Source organism: Dendrobates tinctorius, unplaced genomic scaffold (assembly GCF_039654945.1).
Source record: "Dendrobates tinctorius isolate UK_male_01 unplaced genomic scaffold, ASM3965494v1 ptg000041l, whole genome shotgun sequence".
NCBI classification, from domain to species: domain Eukaryota; kingdom Metazoa; phylum Chordata; class Amphibia; order Anura; family Dendrobatidae; genus Dendrobates; species Dendrobates tinctorius.
The window spans coordinates 6,315,388-6,342,623 of record NW_027361709.1 but is presented as its reverse complement, the minus strand read 5'-3'; the positions used below and the strand labels follow the sequence as shown (position 1 = coordinate 6,342,623).

The 27,236-nt window shown below is 40.8% G+C and overlaps 1 protein-coding gene across 1 annotated transcript in view; it reads right to left on the bottom strand.

The window, feature by feature from the left end:
* Positions 1–25,038, bottom strand: part of LOC141088885 (fibroleukin-like) — a 52,243-nt gene extending 27,205 nt beyond the window's left edge. The window contains exons 1-3 of the mRNA XM_073575112.1: positions 24,486–25,038; positions 15,295–15,375; positions 14,686–14,807 (exon numbers count right to left, since the gene is read on the bottom strand). Of these exons, the coding sequence (XP_073431213.1) occupies positions 14,686–14,807; positions 15,295–15,375; positions 24,486–25,002 (720 nt within the window). The 5' untranslated portion in view covers positions 25,003–25,038. The remainder of the gene's footprint in view (positions 1–14,685; positions 14,808–15,294; positions 15,376–24,485) is intronic.
* Positions 25,039–27,236: the final 2,198 nt, after the last annotated feature.

Here is a 27,236-nt window from a genome sequence, read left to right as displayed (position 1 = left end):
CAGGATGTAAAGATTCCTATCCCCTAATATCAGGATGTAAGAACTACTATCCTCTAATATTAGGATGTAAGGACTGCTATTCCCTAATATCAGGATGTAAGGACTACTATCCACTAATATCAGGATGAAAGGACTACTATCCTCTAATATCAGGATGTAAGGACTACTATCCTCAAATATTAGGATGTAAGGACTGCTATCCCCTAATATCAGGATGTAAGGACTACTATCCCCTAATATCAGGATGTAAGGACAACTATCCCCTAATATCAGGATGTAAGGACTACTATCCACTAATATCAGGATGTAAGGACTACTATCCCCTAATATCAGGATGTAAGGACTACTATCCACTAATATCAGGATGTAAGGACTACTATCCACTAATATCAGGATGTAAGGACTACTATCCCCTAATATCAGGATGTAAGGACTACTATCCTCTAATATCAGGATGTAAGGACTACTATCCACTAATATCAGGATGTAAGGATTCCTATCCCCTAATATCAGGATGTAAGAACTACTATCCTCTAATATTAGGATATAAGGACTACTATCCCCTAATATCAGGATGTAAGGACTACTATCCCCTAATATCAGGATGTAAGGACTACTATCCACTAATATCAGGATGTAAGGACTACTATCCCCTAATATCAGAATGTAAGAACTACTATCCTCTAATATTAGGATGTAAGGACTACTATCCCCTAATATCAGGATGTAAGGACTACTATCCACTAATATCAGGATGTAAGGACTACTATCCCCTAATGTCAGGATATAAGGACTCCTATCCCCTAATATCAGGATGTAAGGACTACTATCCCCTAATATCAGGATGTAAGGACTACTATCCTCTAATATCAGGATGTAAGGACTACTATCCTCTAATATCATAATGTAAGGACTAGTATCCCCTAATATCAGGATGTAAGGACTACTATCCCCTAATATCAAGATGTAAGGATTCCTATCCCCTAATATCAGGATGTAAGGACTACTATCCCCTAATATCAGGATGTAAGGACTACTATCCACTAATATCAGGATGTAAGGACTACTATCCCCTAATATCAAGATGTAAGGATTCCTATCCCCTAATATCAGGATGTAAGGACAACTATCCCCTAATGTCAGGATGTAAGGACTACTATCCACTAATATCAGGATGTAAGGACTACTATCCCCTAATATCAGGAGGTAAGGACTACTATCCACTAATATCAGGATGTAAGGACTACTATCCACTAATATCAGGATGTAAGGACTACTATCCCCTAATATCAGGATGTAAGGACTACTATCCTCTAATATCAGGATGTAAGGACTACTATCCACTAATATCAGGATGTAAGGATTCCTATCCCCTAATATCAGGATGTAAGAACTACTATCCTTTAATACTAGGATATAAGGACTACTATCCCCTAATATCAGGATGTAAGGACTACTATCCCCTAATATCAGGATGTAAGGACTACTATCCACTAATATCAGGATGTAAGGACTACTATCCCCTAATATCAGAATGTAAGAACTACTATCCTCTAATATTAGGATGTAAGGACTACTATCCCCTAATATCAGGATGTAAGGACTACTATCCACTAATATCAGGATGTAAGGACTACTATCCCTTAATGTCAGGATATAAGGACTACTATACCCTAATATCAGGATGTAAGGACTACTATCCCCTAATATCAGGATGTAAGGACTACTGTCCACTAATATCAGGATGTAAGGACTACTATCCCCTAATATCAGGATGTAAGAACTACTATCCTCTAATATTAGGATGTAAGGACTACTATCCCCTAATATCAGGATGTAAGGACTACTATCCCCTAATATCAGGATGTAAGGACTACTATCCACTAATATCAGGATGTAAGGACTACTATCCCCTAATATCAGGATGTAAGGATTCCTATCCCCTAATATCAGGATGTAAGGACTACTATCCTCTAATATCAGGATGTAAGGACTACTATCCCCTAATATCAGGATGTAAGGATTCCTGTCCCCTAATATCAGGATCTAAGGACTACTATCCTCTAATATTAGGATATAAGGACTACTATCCCCTAATATCAGGATGTAAGGACTACTATCCCCTAATATCAGGATGTAAGGACTACTATCCTCTATTATCAGGATGTAAGGACTACTATCCCCTAATATCAGGATGTAAGGACTACTATCCACTAATATCAGGATGTAAGGACTACTATCCTCTAATATCAGGATGTAAGGACTACTATCCCCTAATATCAGGATGTAAGAACTACTATCCTCTAATATTAGGATATAAGGACTACTATCCCATAATATCAGGATGTAAGGACTACTATCCACTAATATCAGGATGTAAGGACTACTATCCCCTAATATCAGAATGTAAGAACTACTATCCTCTAATATTAGGATGTAAGGACTACTATCCCCTAATATCAGGATGTAAGGACTACTATCCACTAATATCAGGATGTAAGGACTACTATTCCCTAATGTCAGGATATAAGGACTATTATACCCTAATATCAGGATGTAAGGACTACTATCCCCTAATATCAGGATGTAAGGACTACTGTCCACTAATATCAGGATGTAAGGACTACTATCCCCTAATGTCAGGATATAAGGACTCCTATCCCCTAATATCAGGATGTAAGGACTACTATCCCCTAATATCAGGATGTAAGGACTACTATCCTCTAATATCAGGATGTAAGGACTACTATCCTCTAATATCATAATGTAAGGACTAGTATCCCCTAATATCAGGATGTAAGGACTACTATCCCCTAATATCAAGATGTAAGGATTCCTATCCCCTAATATCAGGATATAAGGACTACTATCCCCTAATATCAGGATGTAAGGACTACTATCCCCTAATATCAGGATGTAAGGACTACTATCCTCTATTATCAGGATGTAAGGACTACTATCCCCTAATATCAGGATGTAAGGACTACTATCCACTAATATCAGGATGTAAGGACTACTATCCCCTAATATCAGGATGTAAAGATTCCTATCCCCTAATATCAGGATGTAAGGACTACTATCCCCTAATATCAGGATGTAAGGACTACTATCCTCTAATATCAGGATGTAAGGACTACTATCCACTAATATCAGGATGTAAGAATTCCTATCCCCTAATATCAGGATGTAAGGATTCCTATCTCCTAATATCAGGATGTAAGAACTACTATCCCCTAATATCAGGATATAAGGATTCCTATCCCCTAATATCAGGATGTAAGGAGTACTATCCCCTAATATCAGGATGTAAGGACTACTATCCTCTAATATCAGGATGTAAGGACTACTATTCTCTAATATCAGGATGTAAGGACTACTATCCTCTAATATCAGGATGTAAGCACTACTATCCTCTAATATCAGGATGTAAGGACTACTATCCTCTAATATCAGGATGTAAGGACTACTATCCACTAATATCAGGATGTAAGGACTACTATCCTCTATTATCAGGATGTAAGGACTACTATTCCCTAATATCAGGATGTAAGGACTACTATCCCCTAATATCACGATGTAAGGACTACTATCGTCTAATATAAGGATGTAAGGACTACTATCCTCTAATATCAGGATGTATTGACTACTATCCTCTAATATCAGGATGTATGGACTACTATCCCCTAATATTAAGATGTAAGGACTACTATCCTCTAATATAAGGATGTAAGGACTATTGTCCTCTAATATCAGGATGTAAGGACTACTATCCTCTAATATCAGGATGTAAGGACTACTATCCTCTAATATCAGGATGTAAGGACTACTATCCCCTAATATCAGGATGTAAGAACTACTATCCTCTAATATTAGGATATAAGGACTACTATCCCATAATATCAGGATGTAAGGACTACTATCCACTAATATCAGGATGTAAGGACTACTATCCCCTAATATCAGAATGTAAGAACTACTATCCTCTAATATTAGGATGTAAGGACTACTATCCCCTAATATCAGGATGTAAGGACTACTATCCACTAATATCAGGATGTAAGGACTACTATTCCCTAATGTCAGGATATAAGGACTATTATACCCTAATATCAGGATGTAAGGACTACTATCCCCTAATATCAGGATGTAAGGACTACTGTCCACTAATATCAGGATGTAAGGACTACTATCCCCTAATGTCAGGATATAAGGACTCCTATCCCCTAATATCAGGATGTAAGGACTACTATCCCCTAATATCAGGATGTAAGGACTACTATCCTCTAATATCAGGATGTAAGGACTACTATCCTCTAATATCATAATGTAAGGACTAGTATCCCCTAATATCAGGATGTAAGGACTACTATCCCCTAATATCAAGATGTAAGGATTCCTATCCCCTAATATCAGGATATAAGGACTACTATCCCCTAATATCAGGATGTAAGGACTACTATCCACTAATATCAGGATGTAAGGACTACTATCCCCTAATATCAAGATGTAAGGATTCCTATCCCCTAATATCAGGATGTAAGGACAACTATCCCCTAATGTCAGGATGTAAGGACTACTATCCACTAATATCAGGATGTAAGGACTACTATCCCCTAATATCAGGATGTAAGGATTCCTATCCCCTAATATCAGGATGTAAGGACTACTATCCTCTAATATCAGGATGTAAGGACTACTATCCCCTAATATCAGGATGTAAGGATTCCTGTCCCCTAATATCAGGATCTAAGGACTACTATCCCCTAATATCAGGATGTAAGGACTACTATCCCCTAATATCAGGATGTAAGGACTACTATCCTCTATTATCAGGATGTAAGGACTACTATCCCCTAATATCAGGATGTAAGGACTACTATCCACTAATATCAGGATGTAAGGACTACTATCCCCTAATATCAGGATGTAAAGATTCCTATCCCCTAATATCAGGATGTAAGGACTACTATCCCCTAATATCAGGATGTAAGGACTACTATCCTCTAATATCAGGATGTAAGGACTACTATCCACTAATATCAGGATGTAAGAATTCCTATCCCCTAATATCAGGATGTAAGGATTCCTATCTCCTAATATCAGGATGTAAGAACTACTATCCCCTAATATCAGGATATAAGGATTCCTATCCCCTAATATCAGGATGTAAGGAGTACTATCCCCTAATATCAGGATGTAAGGACTACTATCCTCTAATATCAGGATGTAAGGACTACTATTCTCTAATATCAGGATGTAAGGACTACTATCCTCTAATATCAGGATGTAAGCACTACTATCCTCTAATATCAGGATGTAAGGACTACTATCCTCTAATATCAGGATGTAAGGACTACTATCCACTAATATCAGGATGTAAGGACTACTATCCTCTATTATCAGGATGTAAGGACTACTATTCCCTAATATCAGGATGTAAGGACTACTATCCCCTAATATCACGATGTAAGGACTACTATCGTCTAATATAAGGATGTAAGGACTACTATCCTCTAATATCAGGATGTATTGACTACTATCCTCTAATATCAGGATGTATGGACTACTATCCCCTAATATTAAGATGTAAGGACTACTATCCTCTAATATAAGGATGTAAGGACTATTGTCCTCTAATATCAGGATGTAAGGACTACTATCCTCTAATATCAGGATGTAAGGACTACTATCCTCTAATATCAGGATGTAAGGACTACTATCCCCTAATATCAGGATGTAAGAACTACTATCCTCTAATATTAGGATATAAGGACTACTATCCCCTAATATCAGGATGTAAGGACTACTATCCCCTAATATCAGGATGTAAGGACTACTATCCACTAATATCAGGATGTAAGGACTACTATCCCCTAATATCAGAATGTAAGAACTACTATCCTCTAATATTAGGATGTAAGGACTACTATCCCCTAATATCAGGATGTAAGGACTACTATCCACTAATATCAGGATGTAAGGACTACTATTCCCTAATGTCAGGATATAAGGACTATTATACCCTAATATCAGGATGTAAGGACTACTATCCCCTAATATCAGGATGTAAGGACTACTGTCCACTAATATCAGGATGTAAGGACTACTATCCCCTAATATCAGGATGTAAGAACTACTATCCTCTAATATTAGGATGTAAGGACTACTATCCCCTAATATCAGGATTTAAGTACTACTATCCCCTAATATCAGGATGTAAGGACTACTATCCACTAATATCAGGATGTAAGGACTACTATCCCCTAATATCAGGATGTAAGGATTCCTATCCCCTAATATCAGGATGTAAGGACTACTATCCTCTAATATCAGGATGTAAGGACTACTATCCCCTAATATCAGGATGTAAGGATTCCTGTCCCCTAATATCAGGATCTAAGGACTACTATCCTCTAATATTAGGATATAAGGACTACTATCCCCTAATATCAGGATGTAAGGACTACTATCCCCTAATATCAGGATGTAAGGACTACTATCCACTAATATCAGGATGTAAGGACTACTATCCCCTAATATCAGAATGTAAGAACTACTATCCTCTAATATTAGGATGTAAGGACTACTATCCCCTAATATCAGGATGTAAGGACTACTATCCACTAATATCAGGATGTAAGGACTACTATCCCCTAATGTCAGGATATAAGGACTCCTATCCCCTAATATCAGGATGTAAGGACTACTATCCCCTAATATCAGGATGTAAGGACTACTATCCTCTAATATCAGGATGTAAGGACTACTATCCTCTAATATCATAATGTAAGGACTAGTATCCCCTAATATCAGGATGTAAGGACTACTATCCCCTAATATCAAGATGTAAGGATTCCTATCCCCTAATATCAGGATGTAAGGACTACTATCCCCTAATATAAGGATGTAAGGACTACTATCCACTAATATCAGGATGTAAGGACTACTATCCCCTAATATCAAGATGTAAGGATTCCTATCCCCTAATATCAGGATGTAAGGACAACTATCCCCTAATGTCAGGATGTAAGGACTACTATCCACTAATATCAGGATGTAAGGACTACTATCCCCTAATATCAGGAGGTAAGGACTACTATCCACTAATATCAGGATGTAAGGACTACTATCCCCTAATATCAGGATGTAAGGACTACTATCCTCTAATATCAGGATGTAAGGACTACTATCCCCTAATATCAGGATGTAAGGATTCCTATCCCCTAATATCAGGATGTAAGAACTACTATCCTCTAATATTAGGATATAAGGACTACTATCCCCTAATATCAGGATGTAAGGACTACTATCCCCTAATATCAGGATGTAAGGACTACTATCCACTAATATCAGGATGTAAGGACTACTATCCCCTAATATCAGAATGTAAGAACTACTATCCTCTAATATTAGGATGTAAGGACTACTATCCCCTAATATCAGGATGTAAGGACTACTATCCACTAATATCAGGATGTAAGGACTACTATCCCCTAATGTCAGGATATAAGGACTACTATACCCTAATATCAGGATGTAAGGACTACTATCCCCTAATATCAGGATGTAAGGACTACTGTCCACTAATATCAGGATGTAAGGACTACTATCCCCTAATATCAGGATGTAAGAACTACTATCCTCTAATATTAGGATGTAAGGACTACTATCCCCTAATATCAGGATGTAAGGACTACTATCCCCTAATATCAGGATGTAAGGACTACTATCCACTAATATCAGGATGTAAGGACTACTATCCCCTAATATCAGGATGTAAGGATTCCTATCCCCTAATATCATGATGTTAGGACTACTATCCTCTAATATCAGGATGTAAGGACTACTATCCCCTAATATCAGGATGTAAGGATTCCTGTCCCCTAATATCAGGATCTAAGGACTACTATCCTCTAATATTAGGATATAAGGACTACTATCCCCTAATATCAGGATGTAAGGACTACTATCCCCTAATATCAGGATGTAAGGACTACTATCCTCTATTATCAGGATGTAAGGACTACTATCCCCTAATATCAGGATGTAAGGACTACTATCCACTAATATCAGGATGTAAGGACTACTATCCCCTAATATCAGGATGTAAAGATTCCTATCCCCTAATATCAGGATGTAAGGACTACTATCCCCTAATATCAGGATGTAAGGACTACTATCCTCTAATATCAGGATGTAAGGACTACTATCCACTAATATCAGGATGTAAGAATTCCTATCTCCTAATATCAGGATGTAAGGACTACTATCCCCTAATATCAGGATGTAAGGACTACTATCCTCTAATATCAGGATGTAAGGACTACTATCCCCTAATATCAGGATGTAAGGATTCCTATCTCCTAATATCAGGATGTAAGAACTACTATCCCCTAATATCAGGATATAAGGATTCCTATCCCCTAATATCAGGATGTAAGGAGTACTATCCCCCAATATCAGGATGTAAGGACTACTATCCTCTAATATCAGGATGTAAGGACTACTATTCTCTAATATCAGGATGTAAGGACTACTATCCTCTAATATCAGGATGTAAGCACTACTATCCTCTAATATCAGGATGTAAGGACTACTATCCTCTAATATCAGGATGTAAGGACTACTATCCACTAATATCAGGATGTAAGGACTACTATCCTCTATTATCAGGATGTAAGGACTACTATTCCCTAATATCAGGATGTAAGGACTACTATCCCCTAATATCACGATGTAAGGACTACTATCGTCTAATATAAGGATGTAAGGACTACTATCCTCTAATATCAGGATGTATTGACTACTATCCTCTAATATCAGGATGTATGGACTACTATCCCCTAATATTAAGATGTAAGGACTACTATCCTCTAATATAAGGATGTAAGGACTATTGTCCTCTAATATCAGGATGTAAGGACTACTATCCTCTAATATCAGGATGTAAGGACTACTATCCTCTAATATCAGGATGTAAGGACTACTATCCCCTAATATCAGGATGTAAGGACTACTATCCTCTAATATCAGGATGTAAGGACTACTATCCACTAATATCAGGATGTAAGGATTCCTATCCCCTAATATCAGGATGTAAGAACTACTATCCTCTAATATTAGGATATAAGGACTACTATCACCTAATATCAGGATGTAAGGACTACTATCCCCTAATATCAGGATGTAAGGATTCCTGTCCCCTAATATCAGGATCTAAGGACTACTATCCTCTAATATTAGGATATAAGGACTACTATCCCCTAATATCAGGATGTAAGGACTACTATCCCCTAATATCAGGATGTAAGGACTACTATCCTCTATTATCAGGATGTAAGGACTACTATCCCCTAATATCAGGATGTAAGGACTACTATCCTCTAATATCAGGATGTAAGGACTACTATCCACTAATATCAGGATGTAAGGATTCCTATCCCCTAATATCAGGATGTAAGAACTACTATCCTCTAATATTAGGATATAAGGACTACTATCACCTAATATCAGGATGTAAGGACTACTATCCCCTAATATCAGGATGTAAGGACTACTATCCACTAATATCAGGATGTAAGGACTACTATCCCCTAATATCAGAATGTAAGAACTACTATCCTCTAATATTAGGATGTAAGGACTACTATCCCCTAATATCAGGATGTAAGGACTACTATCCACTAATATCAGGATGTAAGGACTACTATTCCCTAATGTCAGGATATAAGGACTATTATACCCTAATATCAGGATGTAAGGACTACTATCCCCTAATATCAGGATGTAAGGACTACTGTCCACTAATATCAGGATGTAAGGACTACTATCCCCTAATATCAGGATGTAAGAACTACTATCCTCTAATATTAGGATGTAAGGACTACTATCCCCTAATATCAGGATGTAAGGACTACTATCCCCTAATATCAGGATGTAAGGACTACTATCCACTAATATCAGGATGTAAGGACTACTATCCCCTAATATCAGGATGTAAGGATTCCTATCCCCTAATATCAGGATGTAAGGACTACTATCCTCTAATATCAGGATGTAAGGACTACTATCCCCTAATATCAGGATGTAAGGATTCCTGTCCCCTAATATCAGGATCTAAGGACTACTATCCTCTAATATTAGGATATAAGGACTACTATCCCCTAATATCAGGATGTAAGGACTACTATCCCCTAATATCAGGATGTAAGGACTACTATCCTCTATTATCAGGATGTAAGGACTACTATCCCCTAATATCAGGATGTAAGGACTACTATCCACTAATATCAGGATGTAAGGACTACTATCCCCTAATATCAGGATGTAAAGATTCCTATCCCCTAATATCAGGATGTAAGGACTACTATCCCCTAATATCAGGATGTAAGGACTACTATCCTCTAATATCAGGATGTAAGGACTACTATCCACTAATATCAGGATGTAAGAATTCCTATCCCCTAATATCAGAATGTAAGGATTCCTATCTCCTAATATCAGGATGTAAGAACTACTATCCCCTAATATCAGGATGTAAGGATTCCTATCCCCTAATATCAGTATGTAAGGAGTACTATCCCCTAATATCAGGATGTAAGGACTACTATCCTCTAATATCAGGATGTAAGGACTACTATTCTCTAATATCAGGATGTAAGGACTACTATCCTCTAATATCAGGATGTAAGCACTACTATCCTCTAATATCAGGATGTAAGGACTACTATCCTCTAATATCAGGATGTAAGGACTACTATCCACTAATATCAGGATGTAAGGACTACTATCCTCTATTATCAGGATGTAAGGACTACTATTCCCTAATATCAGGATGTAAGGACTACTATCCTCTAATATCACGATGTAAGGACTACTATCGTCTAATATAAGGATGTAAGGACTACTATCCTCTAATATCAGGATGTATTGACTACTATCCTCTAATATCAGGATGTATGGACTACTATCCCCTAATATTAAGATGTAAGGACTACTATCCTCTAATATAAGGATGTAAGGACTATTGTCCTCTAATATCAGGATGTAAGGACTACTATCCTCTAATATCAGGATGTAAGGACTACTATCCCCTAATATCAGGATGTAAGGACTACTATCCTCTAATATCAGGATGTAAGGACTACTATCCCCTAATATCAGGATGTAAGGACTACTATCCTCTAATATCAGGATGTAAGGACTACTATCCTCTAATATCAGGATGTAAGGACTACTATCCCCTAATATTAAGATGTAAGGACTACTATCGTCTAATATTAGGATGTAAGGACTACTATCCACTAATATCAGGATGTAAGGACCACTATCCCCTAATATTAAGATGTAAGGACTACTATCCTCTAATATCAGGATGTAAGGACTACTATCCCCTAATATCAGGATGTAAGGACTACTATCCTCTAATATCAGGATGTAAGGACCACTATCCTCTAATATCAGGATGTAAGGACTACTATCCTCTAATATCAGGATGTAAGGACTACTATCCTCTAATATTAGGATGTAAGGACTACTATCCTCTAATATCAGGATGTAAGGACTTCTATCCCCTAATATTAAGATGTAAGGACTACTGTCCTCTAATATCAGGATGTAAGGATTACTATCCTCTAATATCAGGATGTAAGGACTACTATCCTCTAATATCAGGATGTAAGGACTACTATTCTCTAATATCAGGATGTAAGGACTACTATTCTCTAATATCAGGATGTAAGGACTACTATCCACTAATATCAGGATGTAAGGACTACTATCCTCTAATATTAGGATGTAAGGACTACTATCCACTAATATCAGGATGTAATGACTACTATCCTCTAATATCAGGATGTAAGGACTACTATCCCCTAATATAAGGATGTAAGGATTCCTATCCCCTAATATCAGGATGTAAGAACTACTATGCCCTAATATCAGGATGTAATGACTACTATCCACTAATCCACTAATATCAGAATGTAAGGACTACTATCCTCTATTATCAGGATGTAAGGACTACTATCCACTAAGATCAGGATGTAAGGACTACTATCCCTTAATATTAAGATGTAAGGACTACTATCCTCTAATATAAGTATGTAAGGACTACTGTCCTCTAATATCAGGATGTAAGCACTACTATCCTCTAATATCAGGATGTAAGGACTACTATCCTCTAATATCAGGATGTAAGGACTACTATTCTCTAATATCAGGATGTAAGGACTACTATCCACTAATATCAGGATGTAAGGACTACTATCCTCTAATATCATGATGTAAGGACTTCTATTCTCTAATATCAGGATGTAAGGACTACTATTCTCTAATATCAGGATGTAAGGACTACTATCCACTAATATCAGGATGTAAGGACTACTATCCTCTAATATTAGGATGTAAGGACTTCTATCCACTAATATCAGGATGTAATGACTACTATCCTCTAATATCAGGATGTATGGACTACTATCCCCTAATATAAGGATGTAAGGATTCCTATCCCCTAATATCAGGATGTAAGAACTACTATGCCCTAATATCAGGATGTAATGACTACTATCCACTAATATCAGAATGTAAGGACTACTATCCTCTAATATCAGGATGTAAGGACTACTATCCTCTAATATCAGGATGTAAGGACTACTATCCTCTAATATCAGGATGTAAGGACTACTATTCTCTAATATCAGGATGTAAGGACTACTATCCACTAATATCAGGATGTAAGGACTACTATCCTCTAATATTAAGATGTAAGGACTACTATCCACTAATATCAGGATGTAAGGACTACTATTCTCTAATATCAGGATGTAAGGACTACTATCCACTAATATCAGGATGTAAGGACTACTATTCTCTAATATCAGGATGTAAGGACTACTATCCACTAATATCAGGATGTAAGGACTACTATTCTCTAATATTAGGATGTAATGACTACTATCCTCTAATATCAGGATGTAAGGACTACTATCCCCTAATTTAAGGATGTAAGGATTCCTATCCCCTAATATCAGGATGTAAGAACTACTATGCCCTAATATCAGGATGTAATGACTACTATCCACTAATATCAGAATGTAAGGACTACTATCCTCTATTATCAGGATGTAAGGACTACTATCCACTAACATCAGGATGTAAGGACTACTATCCCCTAATATCAGGTTGTAAGGACTACTATCCTCTAATATCAGGATGTAAGGACTACTATTCTCTAATATCAGGATGTAAGGACTACTATCCACTAATATCAGGATGTAAGGACTTCTATCCTCTAATATTAGGATGTAAGGACTACTATCCACTAATATCAGGATGTAAGGACTACTATTCTCTAATATCAGGATGTAAAGACTACTATCCACTAATATCAGGATGTAAGGACTACTATTCTCTAATATCAGGATGTAAGGACTACTATCCACTAATATCAGGATGTAAGGACTACTATCCTCTAATATTTGGATGTAATGACTACTATCCTCTATTATCAGGATATAAGGACTACTATCCACTAACATCAGGATGTAAGGACTACTATCCCCTAATATCAGGTTGTAAGGATTTCTATCCCCTAATATCAAGATGTAAGGACTTCTTTCCCTTAATATTAAAATGTAAGGACTACTATCCCCTAATATTAAGATGTAAGGACTACTATCCCCTAATATCAGGTTGTAAGGATTCCTATCCTCTATTATCAGGATGTAAGGACTTCTTTCCCCTAATATTAAAATGTAAGGACTACTATCCCCTAATATTAAGATGTAAGGACTACTATCCTCTAATATTAGGATGTAAGGACTACTATCCTCTAATATCAGGATGTAAGGACTACTATCCTCTAATATTATGATGTAAGGACTACTATCCTCTATTATCAGGATGTAAGGACTACTATCCCCTAATATCAGGATGTAAGGACTACTATCCTCTATTATCAGGATGTAACGACTACTATCCCCTAATATCAGGATGTAAGGATTCCTATCCCCTAATATCAGGATGTAAGGACTACTATCCTCTAATATCAGAATGTAAGGACTACTATCCCCTAATATCAGGATGTAAGGACTACTATCCTCTCATATCAGGATGGAAGGACTACTATCCTCTAATATCAGGATGTAAAATTCCTATCCCCTAATATCAGGATGTAAGGACTACTATCCTCTATTATCAGGATGTAAGGACTACTATCTCCTAATATCAGGATGTAAGGACTACTATCCCCTAATATTAGGATGTAAGGACTACTATCCTCTAATATTAGGATGGTGCACTTGGAGTTCAAAATGCGTCATCCCAGGTTGGCTTACTCCCTATGCAAAATGCATGTACGCTTAGCCCAGAGGAGAGTGCATAGGTATGGAGGAATTGAGAGGAAGAGCTGTCAAATTAACCCATGATCAACAGGTATACTCCAATACTATAGGATAGATGATAACTTTCTGAACACTGGCCCCTGCCAATCCCAAGAATGGGGCTCTGAAATGGCCTGTCGGAATGGCGCATGCGCAGGTTGGCGCACAGGCGTGGCCATTGCTCCATAGAGAAAGGTCATCTCAAAGTCCTAGCGGTCGAACCCCCAGCCAATCCCGAAGTTGACAACTCTGCTACAGCCACACTCAGCCGGACCGGACTTTCCACCCATCTGAGCCCCTGTACCTCAAAAGGCTGTCTAGCTGCAATAGGCTGAATGGTGTAGATGCCATTCTCCCGAATCCCCTGTTTGTAGATATCTGCGCAGTCTCGGGGAAACAGTCTCTCGGGTTTTTCTGAAGATTCCGCTGACAATGAGAAGCAAGAGAAATGAAGAATCAATTCATGAGCAGGAAGAAAGGAGAAAAGGAGCTCCTGTTCTTACAAGCGTTATTATAGCCAGACGTGAATCTCTTCCGTCTGTTTGTGCTGATTTCTTCAGTAGTAGATCTCTATAGTTTAGGTTTTTTTTCTGACACAGAGATCTAAATCTACCAGAGGTACAATTTTGACTCCCTGCAGCCACCACTAGGGGGAGCTCAGGAGCTGGCTGCAGACTGCTAGCATTGAGTGCAATGTACAGTGTGCAGGGAGCTCCCTCTAGTGGCCGCTGCAGACAGACAGGATTTTATCATTTAGCAGGATAAATTATGAAACTAATCAGCACAAAAACAGGATGGTGGTCAAAGAAGGGAGATCCTAAGACTAGTACACTAATACAGTGGAAATCTGAATGAGTCTCACACGGCGCCGTCACACGCGAGGATCTTTTCCGTGAGTCACTTTTACTCTCACCTGCCGATCCCATGTTTCCCATGCTCTTCAGTACATGCGGCATTTCCTCCTTCGTCTCAAGGGTCCGGAGACGTCGAGTTTCTATAATAAAAAAGAGTTTTTGAGTACACAGCTCTTATGCAGAACTATGTAAGGGAGGGATGGAGGCGAGTGCGACCTCAGGATCAGACTACACAGGGATTGTTTGTCGTCTGTCACCACGGAGACAGGCGTTCCATTAAGTTTTTATTTTCTTTTATTATTGGTCCCAATAAATAAAAAAAATAAACCTCAATCATTTCTCATATTTATTTTTATTGCTGTTCTAAGGCCACGAAATCGCTGGTTTGGGAATGATGTGGACGGAGCCAACAACCCCCCCCCGGGCGTCTCATGAGAAGTCTCCAATTAGTTCAGCTTATTCTGCAATTTCTTGCAGATGTTGGTGAAGGGGCCGCGGTGTATACGGCAGCGATGGCCCCGGCTCCCCCTATACGTCTGCCTTCCTGATAATGCCGGACGGGCAATGCACAGCACCGAGCTACAGACAGAGGGGGACTGTGCGGGGAGCGGGGGGCCGGGACGGGCACATCACAGAGGTGGTGGCGAAATGCTTCCAACTCTGGAGGACGCCAGCGCTCAGGGGGCTCGGCGGAGCATCAAAGACCCGGCAGCATTAAATGAGCCGCACAATGAGAATCTCCCCTCTGTTTGTATTCTTCTCCTTCCACCTCAATAACTCACAAAATCTCAAAGGATTAATGGACGTGATACGGATAACAGGAGAGAAATCACATGGGCAGATAATAAAATAGATTATAGATAGATAGATAGATAATAGATAGATGATAGACAGATAGATAATTATTATTATTTATATAGCACCATTGATTCCATGGTGCTGTACATGAGAAGGGATTACATACAAATTACAGATATCACTTACAGGAAACAAACTTACAATCACAGACTGATACAGAGGGGAGAGGACCCTGCCCTTTCGGGCTTACATGCTACAGGATGGTGGGGAAGGAGACAGTAGGTTGGGGGGTTGTAGCAGTTCCGGTGTTGGTTGAGGTGATATCTCCGGTAGTGGTGAGGCGGTAGCGGGGTCATTGCAGGCTGTAGGCTTTCCTGAAGAGGTGGGTTTTCAGGTTCCGTCTGAAGGATCCAAATGTGGTTGATAGTCGGATGTGTTGGGGCAAAGAATTCCAGAGGATAGGGGATATTCGGGAGAAGTCTTGGAGGCCGTTGGGTGAGGAGCGAATAAGTGTGGAGGAGAGAAGGAGGTCTTGGGAGGGCCGGCGATTACGTGAGGGAAGGTATCGGGAGATTAGTTCAGAGACATATGGGGGAGACAGGTTATAGATGGCCTTGGAGGTCAGTATTAGTAATTTGAACTGGATACGCTGAGGGAATGGGAGCCAGTGAAGAGATTTGCAGAGGGGAGAAGCGGAGGAGTAGCGAGGAGAAAGATGAATTAGTCAGGCAGCAGAGTTAAGGATGGACCGGAGAGGTGCGAGGGTGTTAGCAGGGAGGCCACAGAAAAGGATGTTGCAGTAGTCGAGGAGGGAGATGATGAGGGCATGCACAAGCATTTTAGTAGATTGAGGGTTGAGGAAAGGACGGATTCTGGAAATATTTTTGAGCTGGAGGCGACAGGAGGTAGAAAGAGCTTGGATGTGCGGTTTGAAGGACAAGACAGAGTCAAAGGTTACTCCGAGGCAGCGGACTTCTGGTACTGGGAAAAGTGTGATGTCATTAATTGTTATAGCTAGGTCGGGTAAGGAAGATCTGTGAGATGGAGGAAAGATGATGAGTTCAGATTTGTCCACATTGAGCTTGAGGAAGCAAGAGGAGAAGAAGGAGGATATGGCCGATAGACACTCTGGGATTCTGGACAGCAGAGAGGTGACGTCTGGGCCAGAGAGGTAGATCTGAGTGTCATCAGCATAAAGGTGGTAGTGGAATCCGTGGGACTTTATGAGTTGCCCCAGACCATGTGGTTAGATTGAGAAGAGATGGGTTCCTAGAACAGAGCCTTGGGGGACTCCAACAGGGAGAGGGTGGGATGAGGAGGTAGTGAGGGAGTGGGAGACGCTGAATGTGCGATAGGAAAGGTATGAGGAGATCCAGGATAGGGCGAGGTCTTTGATGCCAAAGGGAGAGGTTCTGTAGTAGGAGGCAGTGGTCAACTAGATAGATAGATAATAGATAGATGATAGATAGATAATAGATAGATAATAGATAGATAGATAAATAATAAATAGATGATATATAGATAGATAGATAAATAAATAGATAGATAATCGCTGCTCGTACTGTAAAGAATCCTTAGACTCACTGTTATATAGATACATAAATATAAGGTATGTACACAGTGAAATTTTAAGAAGGGAAAGTCATGATAGTATAGAAATAGATGATAAATAATAGATAATATTAGGTTTTTGTGGCACATGGCGGTGGATGATGTGTTTCCCACCTGCAGTGATCTTTCCCGGGGCCGTTCGTAGATACGTGACTGGCCGCCTGGTTATTGCTCGGCCGTGTGACCAGACGTTTCTTGCTTCTCGGGTGTCTACAATGTAACAAGACTTCTGCACATTGTATCATTGTATCATTGTGTTCACGTCTCCCGACCTCCGGGACGGGTGATTGAGGGTTTCCACCAGCAGTTGGTTCCAGGTTCCTGCTCCCAGGGTCCTGACTGCGCACCCCAGCCCTGCTTCCCAGTTTGGAGGTGGAAGCCTTTCATCTGTTCCCTCTAATGATTTTTCCGTATAATTAATGACTCTTTCAGGATCTCACAGAAGCCGCTCGCTTTGTCTCCTCAAAGGCAGCAGAGTCCATTGTGCGGCGACGTCTATGTATGTATAGTGCCGGTAATTGGCTGCGCTTCACTTTGGCAAAGAGCAGAACATAATGGGGCTATTGGAGAACTACACATCCCATAATGCTTCAGCTCATCAATAATGAATGAAGAAAAAAGTTACAATGACTGTGAAGAAAGAATGAAGAACAAAAGAAGAATGTGGCCGATCCGCACAGAAAACGCCTTGTATGTTACATGGTTGATAAGATTGAAAAAAAGACAGAGATCCATGATGTCCAACCTACAATATAATCCTACAGGACTAGTGATAGAGGGTCCGCCATCACGGCCCCCACTGTCACCATCACCGGTCGCCATCATCACCAGAAGCTTCTACAGTTGGGCAGCACCAGTCTGGAGGGGGATCCTGCGATCAGGTGATGGCTTCATTGTGGTAGTATACATAGTATACAGTATATTTCTTCCTCCTCAGCACCCGGGGGGCCAAGTGCTAAGGAGCAGAGGGAAGAAAAGTCACCACCACTCTGCTGACCCCATAACTGCAGAGTCCAGACCTCCTCTGGAGCCAAAACATTGCGCCCCAACTGGGAGCTTCACGGCTGAGCAGCTGTATGCAGCCGTACATCACCAAGCATATCGGATGGAGTGGTGTAAAGCCACCACCACTTGACTCTAGAGCCACCACCACTTGACTCTGGAGCCACCACCCCTTGACTCTGGAGGAGACATGTTCTGTGCAGTGACGGATCACACTTCTCTGTAATCTTCGCCTTGTTCCTTCTAATCCTCTGACCATGATGTCCTTCTCCAGTGATCGCTCTCTTCGTATGATGTGCCCACAGTAGGCAGGTCGTAGCTTGGTGATCCTTGCTCCGAGTGACATGTCTGCCTTGATTTGTTCCAAAACTGATATATTTGTTTTTCTTGCCATCCATGGTATTGATAACATCCTTCTCCAGCACCACATATCAAAGGTGTCGATTCTTCTTCTGTCTTGTTTCTTTATCGTCCAGGTTTCACATCCGTACACAGAAAAAGACCAGACTGTGTACAAGCCGTGTCATCACCAGTGAAATGTTCCTCAAGATGAAGACCTGTCCCAGTGACTTCATTTTTGATTTGCCCACATCTTTTTGTCTTTTGACCTCCGGTGTCATCTCTGCATCTTGATTCATCGTCGATCCTTGTAGGTTGAGGTCCTTCACAATTCCCAGTTTGTCGCAGTCCATCTCGAATGTGTCCCGGTCGTACCTGGCAGTAGTCAACATCTTTGTCTTCTTTGCGTTTATTCGGGACCCCGCTGATCAGCATCATTGACCTCTTTACAAGAAGAATAAGAACTGGAAGAAACAGACGCATTGCAAAAAAACTACAGGCTGAGCTCCATGATGTCTAAGCAGGGCAGGCCTTCAGCATGGACTGGTCAGGATGTGAAGTCGCTGTCGCATCTTCTTCCAAGACTATATAGGATGAATTTCATGGAAGGTGGCAAATATTCGGCTGGGGTCCATGACACAACTGGCAGGGACTATTCGCCTCTTGACAATGTTTTCGGTCTTTCCAGATTCCTCAGTTTCCACAACCAGATGAAACTTCTTAATTCTCCCTTTACCTCTCATTCACCCCTGGGATGATAAATGAAGGTGCGGGCACCGCGGCAGATGTGCCGGACCCTGCCCCGGACAAGCTCGGGTAACACTAGAGTCCATCCATCCTGCACATCCTGTGTCTGCCACCACGCTCCATCTGCGGATTTATGAAGATCGCGCTCATAAGGAAGAAAGGCAGCAGGTTCCCTGGTGGGATAAGACTTTAATGCCGCAGGGGGAAAAAATGCATCATATTCCGAATAACTCGGAGGATTCTTGTCTTGGAGCATTATAAGAACCTATAAATCGGCGTTATGACAGTGGTTAGTAAAGGAGAGCTCGGCCACTCGGTGCAGAATGGAGATGATTAGGGGAGAAACCACGGAGCCCCCCATGACAAAACGACTGTAAGGTGAACGATCGCTCCCCAGAGGATGTCTAAATGGAACGGATTCCGAAAACATACTCACTTTATGAGGTTTTCATTCCAAAACTAATATTAGAAACATCTGATAAGGTGAGAGTCGGCAGAGGGGGGTCCTTCATTCAAGACCTTCGTCCGTGACCAGGGTGCAGCTCTCGGCACGCCCAAACATTGCTCCCAAAGCCAACTGATCTATGCAATGCCTCATTTCTCCTGCGGAGGCGCTGTTGGGAAATTACACATTTACTGAAGCTTCCTTCGCAGATTATTGCCAATTCCTGGGGGTTCCAAAAGTGATACGCCAGGTATCGGACTGTCAGAAATGGACAACCCCTGTAATGACCGCTCTGTTTGGCTGCCCACCATCTTCTGTGGGTAGACTGCACCGGCGGCATGAATGAGACTGAAGATGGGAAAAAGAACCCCCAAACTTAAAGGGGTTGTCAGGACAAGGATAATGACATAGGTGATCAATAGTAGATTGGAGTTGGTCCAACAACAGCTGGTAACAGAACTTGTACTACATCCAGGTGGTTGTCAGAAGTTCACGGTGCACAGCTCCATACGCCGTTTAGTGGCCATTCTCGTGTACTACAGCTCAGCTCCTATTAAAGTGAATGTGATCTGAGATACACAAGATTGGCCCTGACAATGGCTTTATACATTGTGTTTTTCCGGTAACATGGAATCTGAAACCTACTGATTGGTTGGTCACTCCTGATTATTATGATCTATTGTTAAGGTTAAGGCATCAATATTTTAATTCTGGGCAACCCCTTTAAGAATCTCAATGTGGAGCCAAGATAAAGCTCCAGGTCATAATCCAAAAAGTTTCAGGCTAGATCCTTATTGGTCACTAACTGGAGGCGATTTTGGAATGCTTTGTCCATCGGTGTAGGACCACATGGACGATCCATCAGATATTCCCGGCTGAAGGCTGCGGGACACGATCTGTAGAAAATACTTCCTCCACTTCCAGCCTCCGGATGAGGCGCGACAGGGCGGTACAGCCACGGCTTCAATAACTTATTTGAACTCTTGCCTAAACAATTGCCTCGATGACGCAGAACTTTCCAGCCTCCGCTTCCTCTTTTGGCCTCGTTTTTCCTTCGAAACGTTTTTTAACATTAAATCCTGACATTCAAAAGGGGGGTCCGCAACTGAAAAGTCCACAGCGGCGGCTGATGTCATAGAAACTCCTAAGACGCTCAGAGGGGAATCGAGGTAACCGTCGTCCCCAACAATAAAACGATTCAGTGCGACTTACGATGGAGACGCTCAGACCGGAAGGGGTTAAGTCATTAACGGCAGACCACGGCTAATGTACAGGGCGACAGACGGGGGGAGGTCAGTGGAAATGACCCAGATATACTGTACGGGAAGTCATTGGTTACTGTGTGTATATAACGCCAAAACCATATAAATATATATATACATATACAATGCTCAGCATAAGTGAGTACACTTCAACAGATTTCTCAGACAGCATTTTCTAGAAATGTCGGCCATTGATTGCAAACAAGATTTGTCATTTCCAAACCCAAAAAATGTAATTTTCCGAAAAAATTAATTCAACTCCATGTTGCAAAAAAAAAATGAGTACACCCCGATGAAAGTCTTAGGAACAAACCTAAACTTTATTCTAAAAGAAATCACCAACATGTTAAGCCTAATTTCATTACAGCAGACGGGCGACTATAACAAGACATTACTTAACAATGACAACACCCTTATATGCTGTCAGCAATAGCACCACACGGAAGAGAAATGTCACAATGTCACCTGAGGAAACAAATCATTTTTTTTTTTTTTGTAACGAAAGTTATATTCTTAACTGTTACCTTTGTGTTATGGGTTATAAAACTGTTGTAGGAAACTCGGTCTTGTCAAAACTTTGAAAATTTTTCATGTGTTTAGAGAGATATTGGTTAAAATCTTACTTTTCAAAGGGGGTGTACTTTGTACTGAGCATTGTATATAAAGACACACATATGTATATATGTATATATATTTATTGCAATCTTCTGTTGCTTTATGGCTATAAAGAGCTGAAAGACCCCGAGATGGCGACATCTAAGTCTGGAAGACCTAATACGTCTGTGCATTAAAGGGGTGGTCTGGACCGCTGCTGCAAATCCTTGTATAAAGCCATCGTCTCGTCACAGTCATGTGACACAGCTATGTGATATGACCACTGCATCCAGTCAGTGCCGACATCAGGGGAGCGGCACGGTACAGGTTTTTTTTCATCACCATTTTAGCTGTTAGTAGCGGACAACCTCTTTAATGCACAAATGTGTGGGGTCTTCCAGAAGCGCCGTTCTCCACTCTGCATGGGAAGCGATAGTGACGGCTCCTATGGGTAGAACTATATTGTTACATTTACTAGACAAAGTTGTAATTTTTGGTGCAAAATTTGGAGCCTTTTTTGTAATAAAGAGCAGGGAGAAAAATCAACTACAATGCCGCGAGGTCTGTTTGCAATCGTTGGGTCGTCACAGGTCGGAGTTCACTTTGTTAATGGGGATTTGTGCTGAAAACAAGTGACCACCACAGATAATTTGCTAATTATGGGGGGGCTTACTTGTTCGGTCCCGCACTGATCGGCAGAATGGGAAAGTTTTATTCCCAACGGCGGGCACTTTTACGCCAATCACAAAATGGACCGGTCAGTCAAATAAATGGACCGCCATTCTGTTCATTCTTTACGTGGCTGCCAGAAACAGAAAGATGGCGCTCTATTTGGAAAGGGTCCCACTCTGCCGATGGTGGTGGGTCACAGAGGTCGTACACCCACCAATTAAGTGTGAAGTTCTGCGGAACGCCACCGACATCCTGGGCGCTTCCGGTGATTCCTAGAAAGTTGTGGGAAGCAGGGTGTATTACGGTCCGCGCTGCCGAGATTCACAAATCACCTGGGATGCAAGATGTAGTAGCAGTGTACTCCTTTATTTCCTCCTACGCGTTTCGGCGCCCTTCCTGGCACCTTCCTCAGAGATCCCTGAGGAAGGTGCCAGGAAGGGCGCCGAAACGCGTAGGAGGAAATAAAGGAGTACACTGCTACTACATCTTGCATCCCAGGTGATTTGTGAATCTCGGCAGCGCGGACCGTAATACACCCTGCTTCCCACAACTTTCTGGAGTTTTTTCCACGTGTGAGTGGTTGGTGGAGGTCCTGCAGCAGCTGATTCTGTGATATGCTCTCAAGCCAGTTGTGTGGGTTACACAACTGGAATAGGTGAGTGGAACTGTATTATACCGCTCATACTTCAAGTGTCACAAGTGATAGGGCACTAATGCGCCTCTTGTTCCCCCCACCATTTTTGTATTGATCCGGTGATTCCTAGTCATTGTATTGCAGGCACTGATAATCATAAGAGAATGCTTCATGTGAACGCCGGCTGAGGAAGTCTGCACAATGCCGGACCAAGCTACATACATTGTACACACAGATCATGGAGTGTTTGATGTTGCAGAAGATGTAGGAAAATCTTGGGATTTATATTTCCTTTACTGGGATTAGACTGCACAGAAGGTAGAATGTCTGAGATGAGGAAGAGGTCTCATTAGCCACAGGGATGAGCCAGACAGATCACTAAGGGCTCATTCACACACAAAAAAAACCAGTCTGAGAGACATCAATGTCTTTGATCAGAGTTCGGTCAGAGTTTCATCAGTTTTTCTCGGATAAAAACCAAAACTGATGGAGGTCTCTCCAGCTTCTGCCATCAAACAGTCCTTGAAAAAAAAGACAGTACGTGGGTGTCATCCAAGCGATATCTGATCTTTTGGGGTCATTCAGACATACATGCACATCGGTCCGATCTCGGACTGGCCACGGCTCTCACACCCGGATTGTGACAGCTTCATATATTTCTATGAGACTGTCAAGTTCTGGTTGGAAGACCTGTGGCAAGTCCGTGAATGGCGGTGCGAGAACGGACCGATGTGAACGGACGTCTGAATGAGTCCTCTCATTGACCCATAGACTTGGATTTGTGATTTTGATCCAACATTTTTCTCACATATCTGTAAGCCCCAAGTATGGAGACCAGAAGACTCCTAGACCAGGAGATGATAATCCAGTATGTGACCCATCTGTGATCTTGGGCACGTCCAACTCACCAAACATGATATCCATCCTCCACTCACCCCAATGACGAGTCTCTGCATCTGAAATTTCATGAGGAACCTTCCAGTCAATAATGTTCTGAAGGTCCCATTGCCACCACCCCTCACTGTTATGGAATGAAAGCACGTAACTACTTTCCCAGGGATCATTCTCTCGGATTTTGGCTTTTCTATATGAAATTATTACCATCCTACATTTCCCAAAAATTGTCCCCAATTTCCAAGGACTCACCTAATGCGGAGAGCTTTTGGACAGACTCGTTGCAAGGGAGTTCACATCCAGACAAGATCCCCAAGAGGAGCACCACCAGGGAGTTGATCCTATCTTCCATCTTGCTGAGGTTCATCTTGCTTTCCTCCTGTAACTTTTGGAACAAAGTGGTCACAGATTGGAGATTCGATTCCAACAGAGTCACCCTCTCTCCGAGACTTTTGGGTTTTGGATTTTGAGGTTTGGTGTTCCCTTCCGTTCCAGACTGTTTGAGGGTTTGCTTGAACTCTTGGTTCCCTTCTTGCTGGATCTCCTTCAGCTCTTCAGGTGTAGGTTGCTCATCTGGGACAAGAAAATGCAATCTGCATCCGTGAGGTCCATCACAATTGGCATCTACAGGTGGCATGGCTACAAGATGCTCGAAGCAACCCGGGTCATCTCGCCTGTCGCTGCAGTCATGATTGTCAGCTGCCTCCACATCTGGCAGGAGCAATAGGACTACAACCCATAGCATCTTCCGGCAAGACATTATTCCCATCGCCGCTGCTCTAGGACTCTTCCCTATCCCCTCAGTCTGTATCTTGCATGCACTGACTGGAAAAAAAAATAACCTGTGCAAACTCTCTTCACTTTTTTTTTTTTTTTACAGGTTGGGCAATGTCCCTCTCTGTACACAACCCTTCACAGGCTGGGAAATCCTCTGAAAGAGCTTCAAAGCAAATGAAGATAGTGTGTGTGAGGCATGTACCAGAGCGGAGGGGGCTGGGGGCTCAGGGGGGTGCAGCTCGGATGAGAGGAGAGGAGGGACTGGAAAAGTCTCAAATAAAGAACACTTGAAACTAAGATTAGCATCTTGCAGCCCATTGAAGAGCAGCCTGGTTGTGTCTAGGTGAATGGCCCCTGTCTGATTATTATTATTATTGTGTGCACTTTTGCCTGCGAAGACTTGACTGGGAAGGGTGGATTCCCGGGTGCAGGGAATATCCCTGGAATTATCAGCATAACCGCCAGCATCTGGAAAAACCGCAGGAACCGAGCGCCGTGCACTGGATAATGGAGCAATGCAAAATTATATAAAGTGATACAACAAAGTGATATAAAGTGATATAAAGTGATACAAAGTGATATCAAGTGACATAAAGTGATACAAAGTGATATAAAGTGTCATAAAGTGATATCAAGTGACAGTGATATAAAGTGACATAAAGTGATATAAAGTGATATCAAGTGACATAGTGATACAAAGTGATATAAAGTGATATAAAGTTATATCAAGTGACATAGTGATACAAAGTGATATAAAGTGTCATAAAGTGATATCAAGTGACATAGTGATACAAAGTGATATAAAGTGACATAAAGTGATACAAAGCTATATAAAGTGACATAAAGTTATATCAAGTGACATAAAGTGATATCAAGTGATATCAAGTAACATAGTGATACAAAGTGACATAAAGTGACGTAAAGTGATGTAAAGTGATATAAAGTGACATAGTGATACAAAGCTATATAAAGTGACATAAAGTGATATCAAGTGACATAAAGTGATATCAAGTGACATAAAGTGATATAAAGTGACATAAAGTGATATAAAGCTATATAAAGTGACATAAAGTGATATCAAGTGATACAAAGTAACATAAAGTGATATAAAGTGATATCAAGTGATATAAAGTGATATCGAGTGATATCAAGTGATATAAGGTGATATAAGGTGATATAAGGTGATATAAGGTGATACAAAGTGATATAACATGATGTAAAGGATATAAAGTGATATAAAGTGATATAAAGTGATACAAAGTGATATAACATGATGTAAAGGATATAAAGTGATACAAAGTGATACAAAGTGATACAGTCATATAAAGTGACCCAAACTGATATTAACTTATAAAAAGTGGATTCAATGTAGACAAAGAAAAATAACTATAAAGACGTAGCATTGCCCTTCAGTAAAAGGGGCTGTTCAGGCTTAGGAAACCATGGCTGTTGCTTTCTTCCTGTCCATGGGTCACATCTGCTTTTGAAGCTCAGACCACGACTGACTGCTGGGTTTCCCATTGCTGATCACAAGAATGGAGGTACCAAATCCATCATATGTCAGGAATTTGCACTGCTGCTCCGCTTTGAGGGCTGCCACACACCACGCTCAGCCCGCTGCATCCACACAGGTCTGATTTTGTGCTTTGCTGTCATCCACACAGGCGACGCATCTCGCCATATTCCCTGCACCACGACACATGATTTATTCCCCAATCGGAAATCAGACTATATAACGGGTTATCCTATTAACCCTAACCGCTACACCGGACTACATTTACCCCGTCTGTTCATCAGACCTACGGCACTGGTAACTTTCCCTGTGCTAGGACACGTGGTTCCCTAAACAAGCAGCATACAGTTTCTGATGACGGTCAATACCCAGACCGAAAACACTTAATTGATCACTGTATGCAAAATAATGAATGAATCCCATACAGTGGGGCAAAAAAGTATTTAGTCAGTCAGCAATAGTGCAAGTTCCACCACTTAAAAAGATGAGAGGCGTCTGTAATTTACATCATAGGTAGACCTCAACTATGGGAGACAAACTGAGAAAAAAAATCCAGAAAATCACATTGTCTGTTTTTTTTTCATTTTATTTGCATATTATGGTGGAAAATAAGTATTTGGTCAGAAACAAGCAATCAAGATTTCTGGCTCTCACAGACCTGTAACTTCTTCTTTAAGAGTCTCCTCTTTCCTCCACTCATTACCTGTAGTAAT